This window comes from Oenanthe melanoleuca, chromosome 10 (assembly GCF_029582105.1).
Source record: "Oenanthe melanoleuca isolate GR-GAL-2019-014 chromosome 10, OMel1.0, whole genome shotgun sequence".
In the NCBI taxonomy this organism is placed as follows: domain Eukaryota; kingdom Metazoa; phylum Chordata; class Aves; order Passeriformes; family Muscicapidae; genus Oenanthe; species Oenanthe melanoleuca.
Window position 1 is genome coordinate 7255962 of NC_079344.1, and position 19868 is coordinate 7275829.

General features: G+C 39.2%; 2 protein-coding genes across 7 annotated transcripts in view; both read left to right on the forward strand.

Annotated features, from left to right (window-relative positions):
- Positions 1–5955, forward strand: part of SLC12A1 (solute carrier family 12 member 1) — a 44670-nt gene extending 38715 nt beyond the window's left edge. For all 4 annotated transcript variants that reach the window (XM_056499989.1, XM_056499991.1, XM_056499992.1 and 1 more), the window contains 4 exons: positions 1615–1701; positions 2284–2419; positions 4375–4442; positions 5184–5955. In XM_056499989.1, coding sequence (XP_056355964.1) covers positions 1615–1701; positions 2284–2419; positions 4375–4442; positions 5184–5319 — 427 coding nt within the window. In that variant the 3' untranslated portion in view covers positions 5320–5955. The remainder of the gene's footprint in view (positions 1–1614; positions 1702–2283; positions 2420–4374; positions 4443–5183) is intronic.
- Positions 5956–11199: 5244 nt separating this feature from the next.
- Positions 11200–18823, forward strand: DUT (deoxyuridine triphosphatase). 3 transcript variants are annotated; one of them, XM_056499936.1, is made up of 7 exons: positions 11200–11334; positions 11870–12032; positions 13452–13543; positions 14582–14626; positions 16984–17058; positions 17986–18056; positions 18480–18823. In XM_056499936.1, exons 2-7 carry the CDS (start codon positions 11872–11874, stop codon positions 18534–18536), a joined length of 501 nt encoding a protein of 166 aa, XP_056355911.1. In that variant the 5' UTR covers positions 11200–11334; positions 11870–11871; the 3' UTR covers positions 18537–18823. The 3 variants fall into 3 exon arrangements, with proteins under 3 accessions (XP_056355911.1, XP_056355909.1, XP_056355910.1); XM_056499934.1 differs by lacking the exon at positions 11200–11334 and adding an exon at positions 11404–11509; XM_056499935.1 differs by lacking the exons at positions 11200–11334; positions 14582–14626 and adding an exon at positions 11404–11509.
- Positions 18824–19868: the final 1045 nt, after the last annotated feature.

Consider the following 19868-nt stretch of genomic DNA (forward strand, 5'->3'; position numbering starts at 1 on the left):
GATTACCAAAGGAAACTCATATTCAGCACTTTTCCCCATTAATAGCTCATATTCCCTTCTCTGAGAAGAGCAGTTTGCACTCTATAATGAGAATATAATTACTTTTATGGGATTTACATGAGACTGTCCAGGTAACAGGAAGTGAAATTGCACATGAAGCTCTCACATGCAAATAGCATAGAGAGATAGCTCATATAATGTGATTAACTGTGGTAAAATATAAAGAAGTTAAAGAGCAAGTTAATCAACTTTAAGACCAAGTTGATTTTAGTCAGTGTTTTTAAGAAAGTCTAGACTTCATAATCATCATTGGCCTTTGAGCAAATGAAAGGTACTAATACAAAATTATTTTTATCATCACTGCATGTAGGACCTTTCCTTTCTCAGCACTTTACACATCACAGGCACAGCCATTTCACTACCAGTGGTAGCAGCTCAATTTGGGATGAAAGTCAGTGACTGCTTAACAAAGAGCAGAAACACCATGTAGAGAGTTACAAACAATATCTCCAGCCAAAACTCCAGTGGCAAACAAGAGGGGAGCAAGGACAGGAGTTAGAATCACCAGCTGCACTAGGATTACAACACAGTGCCTTGGAAAGACAGCTGCCACAGGATGTTCCTGTAAAGCAAAAAGGAACACATAGAGCAAAATTTACTCCACTGTGGTTCCATCAGATACTGTTTAAGTACCCTAAAGTTAATGTACTTCTGCAGAAGAGATTCACAAGTGTGAATGTTCAAAACAGGGATTGCTACAAGGGACAAGCTTTATACAAACAGTATGTTCTTTTTATATAAATACATTAAAATAAAAAGAGGAGTAAACTCTCAGGTCATAAACAAATATGTATTTCTACCATGGTTTGCTCCTAGGAACTCTCTGACCTTTTTAAAGTCCAAAGTTTACATACCAAAGATAGAAACAAAAAAGGAGGTGGGAGGAGGTGTGGGGAAGAACCACAAGATCCCAACCATGGTTCAAAGAAAGGCAAACCTGACCTAATTAAACCTCTCTATCCTCAGCACAAACACACAAACTATTCCTTCTGCCAACAGGGCAGAAAAGCAAAGTATTTTCTTTTATGAACATGTGAGTAGATCAATATAAATTCATAAAAGAAAAAGATGAAGAAGATTCTTTAAAGAATTGGACATCCACCTTCTGGACCAAATTTTCACCAACACATGCACTACCAGTATTGTAAAACCCCATCCAAAGCATTCTGACAGTAACAGAGTAATAAAAGCCTTCTGTAAGGATTTGAGAATTCTGACCTACAGTATATTGAATATTTTTCCTTTATACCTCAAGCCTTTGGGAATACTAAAAGTACTATTGTTTTCCCAAAATGTAAACACCCTGCCCTCTGTCTGCTATTAATTTCTTTTTATTTTGTGATTTTCATCAATCATCAGTTAAATGAATTATGCTACAACAATCATATTAACCCTGTTCTGTAACTGGAAATTGAAACACTAAAGCCTTTAAAGTAATTTGTCATATAGTTAAAGATAAGATATAAAATGCAGTTGTCTAATTCATTTACAAGTGTACTTTGATATAAGGCACTCAGAAGTAAAGTGGTAAAACATTCTCTCTTTTGTTTTCAGGATGGCTTCACTCCTAAGCAAATTTAGAATAAAATTTGCTGATATTAATATCATTTGTGATATCAATATAAAGCCCAACAAAGAGAGGTAAGAAGTATTACCAAAATCCACTATTTAGCAGCCAGCTTTTATCTAGAGCTTATTTCTTTCATGTTGAAAATTAAAAACAAAATAAAACACCCACAAAAAAAACCCCCACAACACAGAAAATAACACTGTCACTTCATTGTAATAATTTTACTAAGTACTAAGAGTAGGAAAAAGAAAAGAACCTTTTAACAATCACAGCTTAAAGGGTCAAACTCATGTTCAGTACTCATGAGGAGACCCATCTTCATTGTTAATATTAGTAACCAATATACTGCAGTTTGGAGTTACTGTAAAACTCATTTCAGTATTTTTGCTAGAACCAGGACAATGCAGAAAATTCTCTGCTAAATGCAGCGTTTAATTATCCTCAAATAACCTTTTAATCATCCTCAAATAACCCAAACATACAGAAGTGGCACAGATATAACTGGGGGCACAATGTAGCAAAGAATAGTTAAAGATTTTGCATGTTTTTCAGTTATAATTACTATCAGTGAGGCCTGTAATACACAGTGACTGTGAAATAAGTTAGTGAGTTCATACCCTGCAGCAAGGCCTCCTTTGTAATTCCTGTTTCAGCTGGAAATTCTTTGAAGAGATGATTGAACCATATCGCCTCCATGAAAGCTGCAAAGATATAACAACTGCTGAGAAATTAAAGCGAGAGACTCCATGGAAAATTACAGATGCAGAGCTGGAAGCATTCAAGGAGAAGGTAAAGCCTCACCTACCTTTTTACATATGTACCTTTTCTTACCCTCCAGATGTTTGAGGTGATTAGTCAGAACCAGATATGGCATTAGAAACATGACATGTACAAACCTGTATTTGATATTTACAGATTGGATTTATATTGTAAACACTGCAGAGGTGTGTTTTGATTGCATTATTGAGCTCTCTCAGACCTTGGCATGTTTACACAGTATTTTGCAGGTTGATGAGAAGCTCTGCCCACATCAAAGCCAGCCAGATGAAAACCACCTTTGAATCAGAAGCCACACAGTTACTGCACTGAGCCTGAGCTAATTAGGTCTGCTGAGCTTTATTAAATGTCTCCACTGTTTTGGAGCTTGAATCTCTTAAAGGGTGCAGTTCCAAACATTTACCACTTTGGGCAATTTATAACTGAATCCAGACACTTTAACTAAGGCTAGAAATTTCTCTAAAGGCAGGGTTAAGCATGAATTCTTACCTCAATGGCAGAGTGAAGACTAAACCAGTCTATCATGCAGAAGCTCTCCTGCAGTTCCGAGGAACTTCAAGGCTGATGCTGGCTGATCCACTGGGTGAATTACAGCCCAGTCTGCTCTACAAATTTGTTGGAAAAATACCTTTTTACCAATGAACCACCAGGCTTCATCAGGCCAGTGATAAAAGGATGCAAACTCTTTCACCCTTAAGAGACAAGTCCTCCTATAAGTCACAGAGAATTAATCTAGCAATTTCAGTTATGGTTCCTGTGGAATTAACCTGAGTACATTGGGAGTTTAGTTATCTCCACTTTAGGGTGCTGGTAACTTCCTCAGCAGAGCAAGGATTGTGACTCTGAACTCAGAGCTGCCAGAAGTCACAGCCTGACATATCAACATAAGCAGAAATCAATGATGATTTAAGATAACACACTATAATACTGACTGCAGCAGCTGGGAAGCAGACTGACTGCTCACTGCATTATCCTCCTCATGCAGCTGATAACCAGCATAAGGTTACAGTATTCAGCTATGGGTAGAAAACCTTAGAATGATTCTCACCTTAAATTATCAAAAATTGAGAGTCAGAGCCTTTAAAACACCTCAGTATAAAAGACAACAGGAATATAATCATAGACACGTGTATGCAGAACCAGTGAGAATACAATAGAAAAAAAAACAAAAAAAACATGATTAAGCTTGGTCTTGTCTGGGTCACTAATTAAGGAACCAGAAAAATTCCTCAAAAATTTGAAAGAGTCAGCAATATAAAAATGCCAAATTATTCTGTAAAAGAAGAACAGCAACAAAAAGTTTAGCTTACATATCTGAAAGACATGCCCCTTTATCTTCAGAAGTAGGGCAGTTCTGGGAATTTTACAGAGGACATTAGAACACATTTACAATTCAACAGAGAAAAACCTGGCAGCAGAGATAAAGGGTGATGTTATAGGATGATTCTCATTAGGTAACAGCTGGCTAAATTATGAGGCTTCTTACCTATATAACATGTTAGTTATATACAAGAACACTGAAATTTCTGTAGAGAAGGAAAATTTAAGGTCTGAATGGAGAAAAACCTGCTTTTTACTTTCTCCAGAGAAAGAGAAAATAATTTACAAAATCAGTTAAGACACTTCTGTGTTACTCAGACTTTCCCTGGTTTCTAGTCCCCTGTGACTTATGGTTAAGTTATAAAAATTTTGAGGGCTTGAGCTCGACCATAAAGTAAGTTCAGTACAAAAATAATCCCTATCTCCAGGAAACCTTACACAAGCATTAGAAGTGGCCCTAATGTAACTACACTATTTAAAAAGTGTGGCTTAGCCTCATATTTTGCCATTGCTGAGACCTGGCTTTCAGTGCAGCCAAAGCAACAGCAGGAAGTCTTGTAGTTAAGGGGGAGCGTAAAGTCTGTAAGACACCAGAACTGAGGATCACTGACCTGTTTTTTTCCTTTTCTGTGTTGTGTTTTAATCAGAGTTACCGCCAAGTCCGTCTGAATGAACTCTTACAAGAGCATTCAAGAGCAGCCAACCTCATTGTCCTGTGAGTTGCAAGAGTTTTGATTCTAAGAATGATGTGTAATGGCATTCTGAACTCGAGCTACAGAAACCCTTGTGTTAATTGACTGAGCACAAAAGTAATCTTTCAAGTACCTTCTGGAGGACTTGCATCTGGACTGATGGTTCTCTGGGACTGCACTGAATATGAATCTCTCCTGGTGATGAAGCAATTGCATAAAAGAAAAAAGGCCACCAATAAAATAATCCCAAAAAGGCCCTTTCCAGAACCGATTTTTATTTACAGACACATTTTTATACACAGCTTCAATAAATTAGCTTGCACTTGTGATGCACAGATAAACCTCTACAGTTCTATTAATTCAGTCTCAAAAAAGAGGTGGTCATGTAAGGCTTACCATAAATTGACCCATATTTTAGAACTCCATCTCAGAGTAACTGCAGATCAGGAAATAGGCTGATGGACTGCAAAACTGTGCATATTCTGCATTTTTATCCTTTTTAAAAAATCATAATATGTGTGAGTTCTTAGACTCCAAAAATATTGTTTACCAGTTTAAGGCTACAATCACAAGCAGTTCATGTCCAGTACAATCAGGTGAGCAAGGGTTTGCAAATTAAGGCTTTATGATACTAAAACAATCTTGTAGTCTGATTATATCAATTGTGATGATCAGGATAGTAATGTTTTGTGCTTAGTATTTAATGAGAAGTCTGGGCTACTGCCTTCATAATGATAATTTTATTTTTCCCTCTGCCCCAACAGGAGCCTCCCTGTGGCAAGAAAAGGAGCAGTGTCTGATTACCTGTATATGGCTTGGCTAGAAATTCTCTCCAAGAACCTTCCTCCAATCTTAATGGTCAGAGGCAACCACAAAAATGTACTGACTTTCTATTCTTAAAAAAACACCAGTGCCTGGAATATGCCTTGCTTGAGTCCAACAGCTATGTTTTTAATGGCAATGGTTCATCAAAGACACACTCATTTAATACAAATCTAAAACCTTAATAATTGACAGAAATGTTTTCAAAAATCCAAAGCAACACAGCAAAGAATTAGACAAAAAATGTAAATGGTCCCTGTTGGTGTTACACTCCAGTACGGGCAAGAGAAGAAAAATCTACCTATATGTCATATGAGACAGCAAATATTTTGAGCACACAAAGGAGAAATTCTTCTGATTTTATAAGGTATTGAAAAAGTTTGTGATATTTATCCTAGAAAGCAAAAATTAACTGTGATAATACAGAAAGCATTAAATCTCTAAATAATTATTTCAAACTGCACTATCATAGTTGCTAATGAGCACACAGTAGGGTTAAAATGAAATGCATCAACTTGTGAGACAAAAACCTGAATGGCATCCATCAGGTGTAAGTCATGAACTGATAGAATGCAAGTAGAACACATGCAATGCTTTTTGATTGTAATATTGCCAAATTAAGACCTCTGCCTAGAGCAGATGCTTTTACCTAAAATATTCTGCTAATTTAAATTAATTCAAACACTTCTAATTTAGTGACAAACAAAAAAATTAGATATATAAAAATATGGACTCTATTACAAGACTTGATAATGCATTGTCAAGCTCTGACATGCAATGGAATGTGTGATTGAAATAATTTAATGTGGTAAGTAAATTTCACAAAAAAATTAATAAAACACTTAATATTCTGACAATTTTTGCTATGAATGTTAGGGTTAATACAATCTGACTTTATACATTTGGATAATATGTACAGTGATTTATGTGATTAGAAAACAACAAAAACTCATCAGCTGAGTTGAATGCCTTATTTTTGATTTATATAAAAGATTTCTCTCCTTTTTTGTCTTTCTAAATAATATTAATTATACACTCACTTAAAATAAAGGCAATTCATTAAGTTGTGTAATTTTTCTATTTTCTACTCTGCAATGTTATGGTACTTTATAATTTCAGCTGTCAAGAAAAGCAGCTTCTCTTTTTAATGGGTAAAGCTATATCCTATGTGTAAGCACTATTTAAATTAAAGAACATCAAGGAACATGGCTAATTTATTTTCTGTAGTCCTGCAACTCCTTTGCAGAGATCAACCAAGGTCTAAGTCTCATGAAAGTCAGGGAACCCTGAATTTCACTAAATGTATATTTTAAAGCAGGCCTCAGCTTCCATCTTGCTTGAATTATTAGAATTTAACTTGTAGTACGTTTAGCACTCCATCTCCAAAATGACAAATATTTAATATTCATATTTTTTCTGAGTTCAACAGCAGCAATTCAGCAGAACATGGTAATGAAGCCCAGTAATCCATGCTTTATTTTTTCCATCTGTTAAAGGCAGGATATTAAATATTGATATTTTCTCATAATGTTCTTCCTTTGTTTCTTAAACATTTACAATCAGGCTGAAGGATTATTTTACAATCTAACTGCAGTACACAGAAGTTTCCTCCAGCAGACTTCCTGCACAGCTCTGAGCAAACCAAAGCTCACATTCTGCACCTGCAAAACAAGATTCTCATCCTTCACAGTGATGTCAGCAGTGATACTGGAGCTCCTTACATGCTGCCAGGTCCTTGCAGCTTCTTGTAGAATTGTAATGGTCACCATCTTGTCCACCTCTCTCAAACCATCTGATACTATCTCTGATACAATCTGAATGGCACCTAAAAGTCAAGCTTTTAGGGAGGGTTCATTTAGGCTTTGTGTGTTTCTTATCACAATCTACACAAGGCCCTGGAGGAATTGCACACCTCTATTAAGCCCTTTAATTAAGTACCTGGCTGAGGATTGTTTCCTAAATCTCCCCCAGCACTGCATTCTCAATCTGTAGGGAACATTGACCCAAACTGTTCTCAGGGACCTAAGCAGATCCAAAAAGAGAATGAGCACAAAATGAACCAGCAATGGCACTTTCAATACTATTCATACTTCTCTCTCACAAACACACTGCTGTGGGCATTGCAAAAATAAGTCCCATGAGATACCTTTCTAAAGAAGTAGTCATCAAAAACTTAGTACTAACATACACACTTCTATAAAATTTCTTGCTTGCACTACAGTGATTAATTAGAAGATGTACCCACACAACAGTGTAATGGGATAAGCTCAGGATACAACAGCACTTTACTACTTGAAAGTGGTATTTCCACAAATTCACAAGTGGCTTAAACAAAGTATTTTCCTAGCAGCTTCTACTTCCTGTTCCTCACCATGATTTCTGAATGTGTGTGGAACCAATTTGGGAGATTACACTAATTATGGACTATCTTAAATTGCAACTTAGATTGCAAAATTTTGTTAGTCCACCTACCTCATTTCCAACTCTGTAAGAGACACTTCTTTATGTAAGTTATGCATAAAACAAGTGCTGAATTTTAATCATCAAGTTAGTAACTAAACTCTAAATTACATGTTTGTATCTCCAGGAAAAAATACACCTCTAATGCAGTCTAGCACATTTTTAGCTTATATCACACTACCAATTCCACAAGTTTATATAATTTAGGCTGGATTTGGTCAGCCACTATAAAAGCAAGCATAATAAAGTGACTAGGGACATTTAAGTGTGAAAATACCATTGCTATGAAGTAAGGACAAAGAATATTTTGAATTTTGCTCAAAAGCCTAGGCATCCTGCACAGCTAAGCTTGTGCCTAAGAGCACAGTGATCCACTATGGTTCTTCTCATCAGTGAATCTTACATTTCCCTCCTAAGGTTAGTGGAGCTCTAACAGGTATCACAGAAGGCATTTCATCATAGCTCAGAGATTACATTTTCCTTAAATCTTTTTACAAACACTGTCAAGTTGCCCATCTTGGTCACATACCCCTAAAGCACAGTCCAGATTATGCTGTCCAGAACAGCATTCTTCCAATGTGCCTTTCACTAGATTTTTTTAGTCCCCAGCAGAGATTCTTTTTGAGGGGATTATTTTTTTATTTTGTTTTTAAATCAGCTACCCAACAGTGCAAGTAGAAAAGCTACCTAACCAAAAAGGCACTCCACTGTGAGGATAAACAACTGCAACTACATTGCAAAAAGCATGTTATCCTACTTCACACTCAAAGGTGTTTCCACTCAATCTTCATCATCACAAAGTACGAAGCTCCAGCCACCAGCATAGGAAATTTCATCAGTCTGAAACCTCTGCAATTTTCCTTATATCTTTGAAAAGTCCTACCAAAAGCTTTACTGACTAAGCCATACTAATCCTCAGAAAACCTAGACATTTCTCACTTTTTCTTTCTTTTTCTCTATGTGGGCTTTCACAATCTCTTCGGCAAAAGCAGTTTCAGCAACTGATCAGTAGTTTACAAGCAAGAGACATCAGCAGGTACCAGGAATCAGCAGTGCAGTTGTATGTTAGAGGAAAACAGCTACAAGCACTCCTGGCTACTACTGACTCATTTAACTTCCCTTAGCTGTTTGCCACCTCCACACTGGGAGAACACTGTGTGAGGAACCCTCAGTATTTTCACCTTGAATTTCAGGGGTCTCCCTCAAACTTCTTCCTCTAGTGGTTTGGCTGTCATTTGACTTCAATTAAATGTGGATCACTCCAAGATCCTGCTCTCTCTCCTCCTTGTTACCTCTCCAACTCTTGGCAGCAGAGCAAAAACCTTCAGTCCTACAGCTCTTTGCTAAAGGAGCGACTCATCCCTCAAGTCACAGATGAGTAAAGTCAAGGTTTTGCACTTCAGCAGAAGTCAGTCCACTGTTTAAACATCTGATCATGCTGCTGCCTAGGGCACAGCCCCTCAGCAGCTGTGTAGGCCAGCGAGACCATGTGGCCAGCACTGCTCAGGGAACACCTCACACTGGCCTCGGCTCTGCAAGGAAAAATGGAAATAAACAAATACAGTGAGTTGCAGCCCACATTCTCCACAAACAAGGGCAATAACCCACAGTCAAGCTATTGCTGGAATTTCATCAGAGGAAATTAAGTTTCAAACAAAATCAAACACACTAAGGTTGTCTGGAACAGAGCAAAAAACAATGGCAAAATTCCACAACCTCCACACTGTACTGCAAACATGCAATCAAAAATAGAGCTTCATTATAAACAGACAACATCAGAACAGCCTTTTCAAACTACCAACCTTAATCATTATGAAAGAGACAGCTGTGCTAAGTAAGAACAGGATGGGAAGTTACTCTTTTAAAGCCATGGTTTTCTTCTAATAAAAATCCTCATTTTAACACTAAAACTTTAGTGGGGAGAATTTTGTGGCTATTACCCCTGAAACAAGCTCTGTTTCTTCCTGTGTACAACAAAACAGCCTCCACTCCTGCTCTCAGCTCAAGCAAAAAGGCAGATGATTTCTGTTTAATCTCAGTTTTGTTTTGCAAATTCAGGAGGAAATGCGCGATGGAGAGCAGCACTAATCAGCGATCAGGAATGCAGGAAGGTTTAGTGACTGTCTACAGAGCAAGCAACACATTCCCAGAACCAAGGTAAACTTGGGTGTAGACTTTCAGCATAAGGTTGGGAGAAGCAGGGGATTTCCCCTTGTATAGATCTGGGAAAAAAGCAAGTGTCACTCAGCTGAGTCCTTTGTCCTTAATAAGAGTCATTTTGGATGAGTCCCCCTCTCTATCATTAATGGGCTTAAAGGCTACCTCAAGCACAGTTTAGAACCCAGCCTGTCTCCCCAAGCCTGGTCATTCATAAAATTGGTCCTTTTCTACTATAATTCAGGATGCAGTCATATACTCTATAACGTCCTGCTTATATAAATAAATATTTAAAATTAGATATTAGCTTGATACAACTTCAATTCCTATAAACTCCAATTTTTGGATAGCTTACATCAGAAGCCATAAAATATTTTAAGTCTTTTTTTCATGTGTGTCTGTTACATATATATTCTCTTTGAAACAGTGCATACAGTTTAGACTGAAAATACTGTACAGGAATAAAAGATATTCCAAATTGGGACATTCTTAAAAATACCTTTCACAACTGAACTGCAATGTGTATCAAAGGTTTCACTGCCATCTGGCTGCATTTAGAAAACATAACACAGCAAGAAGACAATCACATACACTTGCAGAGTTGAAAACAAAAATCACAAAGACAAAGGTTGTTTGACAAAATCTAGACCAGCAAAAAGAATCCAAAAGTCTGCAGCAATTTTGCATTAGCCTCACCAGGGACAGTTTTGAAGCTATGAATCCAATGGACAGTCTTTTCAGTCCAGAGAACAGAGCAATGGGGAAAATTCAGGAAATTCCCTATTCCTAGGGATATAGAGATGTCCTGTAGAATGTATCTATATATCCTACATATAGATAGATATGTAGATAGAAAAACATATATAGAAAAAATGGGGGGGGGGGGGGGGGGGAGGGGGGAAAGATTATATCATAATGTAATGGCAAGAGGGCAGATTATTAAAGACAACGAAATAAATAGTCTTCTGCTCCAAGACAGAGGAACTGGGCAGGCCGAACATTGACTAGCTTTCCCATCTACAACATCGTCAAGAATTGTTCTCCTTTCATAAGCCAAACGCTTCTGTCATGGCCTGACCATTTCTGGAAGAGTCTCCTGTCTTTACTCTGTGCAACGTGCTTTAATATTTACTTTAACAGCAGGATTAGACTGGGTGCTCTCCAGAGGCCCCTCTCAGCCCAAGCTCCCCATGACAGGGGAGGCCAGCGGCTGTTCGCAGGGCAGGCAGCCCGCGGTGCTCACCAGCCCGGCTGTGCCATGCGGATCGAGAACACGCCCCGCGCCGCCTCTGAGGGCGCCGCGCCCTCCCGCGCCCCCCGCACCGCCCCGGCCCCGCCCGCCCGTGCAGCCGCAGTCGCGTCCCCCGGCAACGCAGCGCGGCCCGCGGGGTCCGCCCGCCAGCCCGGGGCAGTGCTGCTGCCGCGTCCCGAGGAGCGCCGCAGGCCGGGCTGCTGCCCGAGGGGCTGCCCCGGCAGGTACAGCCCACGCGGGGGTAGAACGGGGCACCGGCGCCCCCGCCCGCGCCCCATGAGCCGTGCGGACCGCGGCGGGGAGCGCCGGGCGATCGGTCCGTGGCGCGCCTCCCACACGGCGGCGGCGGTACGATGCTGGCCCGGTGCCTCCGGTGGCTCCGGCACCCCTGCGGGCGCTGTAAGGAGGGCTGGGGGAGTTGTGGGGAGCACACACTGCCCAGCCCATGGCCCTCGGGAGCTTTGGGGGGAATAGACGCTCCCCAGCCGCCCCACGGGGCCGCTCGGCTGCAACGCAGCGGCTGCGGTTTGGGGCGATGGGCAAGATCCGCCCGACACACGGGGCGGGACCGTCAGAGCGAGTGCGGGGCGCCCACAGGAGCTGGGCGACGCCATTCTCACCGAGGGGGGAATGGGGTTGCGCTGTACGCGGAGAGGCCTCGGCCGGGCCGGTTCCCCCCCCTGTTCCCTCCCCCATGGGTCGCGCCGGGTTTTGGCGGGCTGGCGGCCGTCCCTCACAGCGTCTCTTCCTGTCCCTCAGCCATGCCCGCTTCTGAGGCCGTGCTGCAGCCGTCCCCCAGCAAGAGGCAGAAGGGCTCGGGGCCAGGGGAGGCTTCCCTGCGGCTCCGCTTCACCAAGCTGTCCGAGAACGCCTTCGCCCCCTCCAGGGGCTCCGCGCGGTCTGCGGGCTACGATCTGTACAGGTGAGGGAGGTGAGGGTGCGGCCCCTTGGCGGGAGCCCGCGCCCGATTCCGCTCCGCCTGGCGGACCCTCGGGGCGGGGCTCCCGCGGTTCAGAGGGCTCTTGTGGCCTCTTGCCGAGCTGAGCCACCGGACAGTCTCTTTGGCCATGCAGGACAGGAGGCCAGAGCTGACCGAGTTGTACCTCCCTTGCTTCTCCATCCCTGACTCTGTGGTCCAGCCATGTCACAGCATTGATCTCATCAGGCACAGATGCAGACATTGGCTAAAAGTCAGGCTTGACAGAGCATCCAGAATGGTTAGTGCTCACATTGGCCGGGTTGTGCTCCTGTTGAAAAGAAAAAGCGGTAATGCACGTGGGCCCTCCTTGGCAGCTCTTGTACTTTTCTGCTGTCCTCTTGGCTCCGGGGTTGCTGCTCACCAAAGGGCGTTGGAGCAGTTTGATAGTGCTCCTAGCCGGAAGCCACCTGGGTTGAGAGACTTAGGTTTTGGTTTGTTTGAATGAATAATGGCCCTTATTCAATGGCTTTCATTATGCTCATTCTGTGTACAGAATACCTGTAGCTGGATGTATGGTTGTTTGCTTAGTGCTTCTGTGATCAAGACACTAATTTTGAAAGAGTGGACTTTTCTGCCACTACTTCTCACTTACCATTTGTATTATTATTTAGAATAACCGGCCTTTTTCTTCCTTCATCTCTGACTACTTTCCTGAAGATTTACTACACCATACTTTACTCCTTTTTCTTTTTATCCTTTTCACCTCACCAGGTTTGTTTTTATTCTTGTTCCAGTGTTGCATGATAGACCTGAAAAAGGTTTTATAGAAAACCTTTCAGTGCTTACCAATATTTAAAAATCAGTTCTTCATCAAGGTCAAGATATGACAAGTATTGTCACCACTGCTTTTCAAAAGGCCTCCAGTTGGGTATCTTCAGCAAGTTATTAAAATCTCTGTACTTCAGAGTTCCCTGGAGAATCATGTGAAACCTGAACTTGTCAGACTGCTCAGAAAAAAACCCCAGTGTTGCCTAAAAGTGAATAGATTATTAATTTTGATTACATCTAGTTCATCTGCTGTAGAAAGCTTAATCAGACTGTATTACCCATAAAGTTTCTGCTTTTGCATTAAAAAAATGTGCAACCACGTTTACCTAATGGTTAAAGTTGAACTGGTATTTTTTGTCTGTCTTACAAATTAAAAAAGCATTTCAAACTGGCAATTGGCAGGAGTGTGATGTTCAAATGACACTTCTGGAATCTTAAACTAGCACCATCAGAATGGCAGCATCTTGTGTTTTAGGATCTGCATTAAATTTTGCAAATCTGTAAGTATTTGTTGTTTAAATTTCATGGTATAAATTACCATGGCAGATTAATTCTGGGTAATTTTGTACCTTAAATTTTCTTTCTTTAATGTAGTGCCTATGACTGTGTGATACCACCCATGGAAAAGGCTGTGGTAAAAACAGACATTCAAATAGCACTTCCTTCTGGATGCTATGGCCGCGTAGGTGAGTACACAGCTGTCAAAAAGCTGCAGAAGAGCTGGTTTGACACCATTCTACAACAGGTTTGACACCATCTTCACATTTAGATTCCACCTCAGGCTTTCAGAATTAGTCAACACAAAAAAGGGTTGCCATGTGACTGATTTACTGAACCTTGTAATAGAGATTTTCCTGCTGCCTGTTGTCAGATACATTTGAGGTTTGGTGTATGTCAAGTGACAGAAGGACGATCAGCGAGAATGCCTATACCCTACATACAACTTTATCAGCTCCACAGTAGTTTGTTATTTCTCTGCAGTTTCAGAATTCAAATCACAAATACTAATACGTAATGGACATACAGAAAATGCATACCTGGATGTTTAAAAATTAACCCCAGAGTACCAGCGTAGTAGAACTTGATTACATATTGTGACAGAATAGTTGAGAGAACCTGTACAAGATATTCTGTTTATTTTGTGCATTCTTTATTTGAATTAAGTATAAATTCTTAAAGTAAAAAAGCAATAGCTACTCCACTGGAAGAATATGATCAGAGTTAGCCATGTCCTTTAATGTAAAAGAACACATGCATTTCTCTTACCCCAAAGAAAATTTTGAAGATCTTATCATTTTTAGCTCCTCATCGCAGTAGGCTAAGGTAAGTAAAAACCCAAATCCCCACTCATAATTTATCTGTGTATAATACTGCCTGTGAAATTGCTTGCCAAATATTGTTTCCCTTCATAACTTAATTGACCTAATATTCTTCTGAGATGATGCCAAAAATAAACCAAGCTGAGACACTTTGTCGGCTCCAGTTGCCTTCCTTGGGCAGGCCTACTCTGCAATTGCAGGTCAAATAAAGATACATTTCATCACTTAAAGATTGCAGTTTTATTGTAGCCTGTTGCATGTGTTATTCTGTCCTGTGATATGTTTATTTTAAAAAGACTGGAAACAATTGTCATTGCCCAAACTGTGCAAACACACTGTATAACCTATAAATACTGTCTTTTTAAAGAAATAAATTGTAATACTGAAAAAAGAATTCTTTTATAGCACCACGTTCTGGTTTAGCTGCAAAGCACTTCATAGATGTTGGAGGTAAGTTTTTTGTTCTTTTTATTAAGACTTGGTAAATACTGATCACGGAAATGCCTTAGTTTCACACTGTAATGTGCAAATAAATGATGGTTTCTGAGAGAGAGACACATCATGATAATTATGTTAAAACTTGCTTAACTATAAAAAGGATTACTGATTTATAAATAACTGTATCATTCTTCTGTAGGCAGTGCCTGCTATAGAAGTTGTTTTTTGGCTTAGGCATTAAAGATGACTTACATGCTGGTTTCTCCATTTTTAAAACCAGGAAGTTAACTTGTGAATTGCATGTTTTTCTAAATTTTCAAAACTCAGGGGATACTCCCACTGTTACTAGCATCTTAATTAGGAAGCTGTTCAGAAATGCCATTGGATTAATCCAAAACATTGCATGAGAGAGCTGTGTAAATACCTTTTCCACATGGGAACTACTGCAGAGATTGCATGGTAGCTATAGGTCATATGCTACAATGACTTTTTTAAAAGCTGAAGGAACTACTTTAAAAAAGATTTTTATTCTTAAATGTGCATTTTGTGGTTCAACATTAAAACTTCAAGGTACACTCTTGAGTTTCCTCTGGTGTTAGTAATCTCTAATGGTAGTACTTTGTATAAGATGGGGAATGTTTTGGAATTGCATTTAATTTTAATTTAAATTATTTCTGCAAGTAAAATTCTAAATACTTGGGGCCACAGGGAGGCCCAAACTCATATTTTCTACTGGAAATACATTTCCTCTGAGACAAAAACTCTGCAGAAGCAGAATACGATTATTTTAATGTGCACTGGTACCTAATCTTCTAAATTATGTAGTTAATGCAGTCATACAAAATCCAAGAGTAAGCTAGTTTTACAGCCTTGGTACTTGAATATAGCTATATGACAATCATTTCCTTGCAGCTCTGGTTCTGTTACCTTGCCAGAGGTACAGGATTTGGATCTGTGCAAATCCATAGGTCTCAAATGAAATGTTAGAGTTAAGAACACATTTCTGGCTGACACTCAAAGAGCTGAAGTTAGCAGAACAAATGGAGCCTGAATTTGTTCCAGCTGTCTTGATTTCAGATAGGGTATTGTGGACATTGCTGAAGGCCTAGGCAAAATCTGCCAGGCCTTTTTCTCAAGTTCTAAGTATTTTTCTCAGGCCATGAAACTTTCTCAGCCTCAGCTAGGATTTTTCCCAAGCTAGAGGTTCCTTCTTTATTGTAAACACAAGAGAAAGAATCATAACAGAGATAAACACCTTCAAGGATCTAACTGATCCTGTTATTGTGAATCACCTTTGCCTCATTTCAGGCTTCAGATGAGACATTCCTGGGTCCTTCTTGTTGACCTGCAAGGTGTCTGCCCTGACCTGCACCAGGGGCAGAGTGTGATCACAGCTCAGCTTTCACATGCTGACCAAGCTCACCAAACACCAACCAGATGAAAACACTGACCAGATGATCCCCCTTCAAGCAGAAAATGGACATTCATCTATTCATGTTGGAACTGTTGATATAGTTTTCATTGTTGTATTAAAATAATTACTTAGTGGTGGATTTTTCACTGTTTGATAAGTTTAGTGAATGGTGATGGGTTTTGTTATTGTAATTAGAATTAAGTTTGTTAAAAGCACCAGGTATGAAAATTTTCCTAGGCACTTCAAGTATCCACAGATCTCCTGAGGAGTGGTGTTTGTTCTCCTTTGCAAAGGGCCTTGTGAAAGATTACAAACACTTCTCTTTCTTTTTTTTTTTTAAACTAAATGGGGAATTGTGGACACTGCTGAAAACCTAGGCAAAATCTGCCAGGCCTTTTTTCAAATTCTAAGTGTTTTTCTCAAGCCATGAAACTTTCTCAGCCTCAGCTAAGATTTTTCCCAAGCTAGAGGTTCCTTCTTTATTGTAAACACAAGAGGAAGAATCATAACAGAGATAAACACCTGCAAGGTCCCTGAGAAAGCCAGGGAAAAGAGGTGTCTCCTTCTTTGACCAATGATCTGTTTGTATTTTGTTTTGCACGAAAATAAATTGCTCTTTCTTGCTCTTTTCTGCACCAAGCAAGAGAGTATCTTGTTGCTGTTTTCTCGCCGCTCCATAATCTTTCTCCACGGCGACAGGGTATTACTACTAAAATCAGTAGTACAGTGGTAAAGCACTTCTTGACATGTGATGGTGTTTTTCAGTTCCTTTTGCAAGACTGATTAGCGTTTTTAGATGTCTAAGTATTTGCATATATACTTGTGCATCAGAAGTATAAGGGATGTCATTATGAGATACCGTAATAATTTATTAATCTAAACCTTATCTAATCTAGTTATCTCATACACTGACATTTACTAAATGGGTATGTCTTGAAATTCTATCTCATGACAGCTGGTGTTATTGATGAGGATTACAGGGGAAATGTTGGCGTGGTACTGTTCAACTTTGGAAAGGAGACATTTGAAGGTAAGTGTTAAGCCTGGCAGAGCCTATTTTCAGCCATCTGACTGGGAATGAAAAACTAATTTTTTCTTTAAAAGTTTATGAAGAGGTAGAACTACCTGGGAACATTTTTCTTCTCAGTTAACAAAAACATAGACACTTAATAATGTCCTGTAAAGGGAGCATTAAAAGATTCTACTCATAGCAAATTAAACATGCAAAAAACTGCCCCCAAAACCACCACACCACCATAAAAGCAAACCAGAACATCCCTACTTAGATAAGCTTTAGATTCACCAGCTGTACTAAAATGCAACTTTGCATTAAGTTACTACCTTTCTCTGAAAAAAGCATTAGCTGAGCAGTATTTGAGAAAAAACTTCTCCAGAATTCTGGGAAACATAAATAACAAAGACAGGATTTTCCCTTTATTATACTGTCTTTCTGCAAAAAGTCAGTTTTAAGTTTCAGTGCCCAGTTACGAGATACATGCTTTTGTGGTCTCTTTTGCATCTTCACATCACAGTCTGCTTATGGAAGTTCTGTGAGACAGATTTGTTACTAGTGAGAAACTCTTTTCTTTTTATCAGTTTGCCTTTTTTCCCCCAGATTCCTGGGTCTAGTTCAGAAAAGGAGCTACATTATCCATACAGCTGTCTCTCCATCTCTGCAGTACTTATGCATACATAAGGAAATTAAAATGCCAGAGTATGGCTGCAGGAATGAATGGAAAGGCCTTGAGCTGGTACAGCTGCTGACATTCACCTTAGAAGGACCAAACAAAAGTTTATCTTAACCTGGATTTTTCTGGGTCTGTTAACATCTGTTTTGCTAAGTTTCAAATAAGTGTTTTCACTTTTAGTTTATTCTGATATTCTTGAAAAGAGATTGTCTAAAGTCTGTATTCATTGTTCACTTTTTTGAAGGAACAACATTTTATTTTCTCTGCAGTTAAAAAAGGGGATAGAATTGCCCAGCTCATCTGTGAACGCATTTATTATCCTGAGCTAGAAGAAGTTGAAGTAAGTTGCCAAAAGAAAATACTTGTTTTTTTTCAATGATTAGTAGTTTAAAATACTTGTATGTAAGAAAAAATTTATTATATAGATAAAAACTTGGCTAAAATCACTTTCACTGGTAAAGCTGCATAGCAGCAGTGCTACCTGAATGAAAATCTTGATTGTTTAAACATACTCGCTTGGATTTTTTTCTTTTTTTGGTAAGTTTTCAGAGTTTTTGAGAAATAGTTCAGTATATACTAGAAACAGTTGTCTCAACAAGCATTTGTTTAAGCTTGTACAAGAGATATTCTAATGTGTCTAATACGTTTTTTTGTTTCTTAGTTATAGCTCTTGTTACAAGTAAGTGATAGACAGTATTTCTTATATAGAAACAGAAGGCAAGTCAAGGCACTAAATCAGCTTATCATAATTTATGTCTTTCAGACTCTGGATGATACAGAACGTGGCGAAGGTGGCTTTGGCTCTACTGGGAAGAACTGAAAATTACTTGAATATGCTTTCTGAGGGGTTTTTTTGTTATACTATTTCTAAATTTTCATCTGAATTAGAAGTAAGATTTTTCAAGTACATAAAAACATTTCAAGTTTTATTGAGACTTCTCTGTATATGTCCTTCAGTGAATTTGTCTGCATAATGAGGAAATGTGCATGACTGGCTTGACTTACTAGTTGATGTATTATTTTTCCTTTCCAGAGGTTTGGTCCTCAGCAATAAGAGCGCATTGTTTATGTGGCAATTATACTGTAATAAATGAAAAAATAACTTAATGATTCGTTATATTTTACTCACCTAAACTACAACAGCCAATTGTTTCCTTGCCAGTTTTTGTTAGACTTCTGAAAGCTGTCTTCCACATGGCTCAGGATTTCATACTGAGAGCCTGTTTCATACAGCATCAGTGACAGTATCCATCAGACCTTCCTACTCTGACCCCTAAATCAGAATAAAACAAAGATATTTAACATTGCATCCATTGCAACCTGTCCAAAGCTAAAGTTCTGACTTTGATCCTTAGCTGGTCTTCAAGTGGCCAGTTTTTCTGCTCTCTTATATTAAAAGAAAATCAATACAGTGTTTGAGTTAAATAACTCATCTGGAAATAACTACTGTGTAGTAAATAAGAGCAATGAAATATGCTGTTTAAATATTTATTACAAATTTATTAATGTGTTACTGTATGGAAGAAAAACTGAATTATTGAAGCAATGCGCAATTTCACAATTTTAAATTTACTTTTGTCCAGTTAACAGAGAATTCTTTTGGAATCTATCCTAACCCTCCATGAGGATTACAGGGGAAACCTCCATGTGCACCAAGCCATTAAACATGGGTAAGGAATTCTGGTAATTCCTGTTAGAGTGTTGGGATTTGCTTTGCTTCAACAGAAGTAGCAAATCTATGGAAGACAAATACTACTACCCAGGCAACAAGAGTTACCAATGTACTGAGAGTTCTTAAGGTGATACTGCTGCTGCAGATCAAGGCCTGCATTTGAAACTTGTAGAAACTGCTGGAGTGAGTAAGGACTTCTTAAAACAGCATTTGCTACTCTATGGTTCAAACCAAATATCTACATATTTTTTATTTATAGTCCCACAATTTTGTTAGTATGCAAAACAATACCCTCCCCATTATTTTTGTGTTCCTTTTTCCTATAACATCCATGTTACAGAAGTATATTATCTTGGTACCTGGCAAGAGAGGGGACTGGGAAAGAGTCTTTTTCATTACTTTATCTGAGACCTGTCTTACCTATGTTACCTAGTTGTAAATTAGTTTTGAAATTCAATGATAAACTGCCTGGGTGTGTCA

Bases quoted from the DNA above. Each gene is read 5' to 3' on its own strand.
- DUT (XM_056499934.1), top strand. From the start codon at position 11,464: ATGCTGGCCCGGTGCCTCCGGTGGCTCCGGCACCCCTGCGGGCGCT. The intron at 11,510-11,869 runs GTAAGGAGGGCT...CCTGTCCCTCAG, and splicing joins CCGGCACCCCTGCGGGCGCT to CCATGCCCGCTTCTGAGGCC. The intron at 14,627-16,983 runs GTAAGTTTTTTG...ATCTCATGACAG, and splicing joins GCACTTCATAGATGTTGGAG to CTGGTGTTATTGATGAGGAT.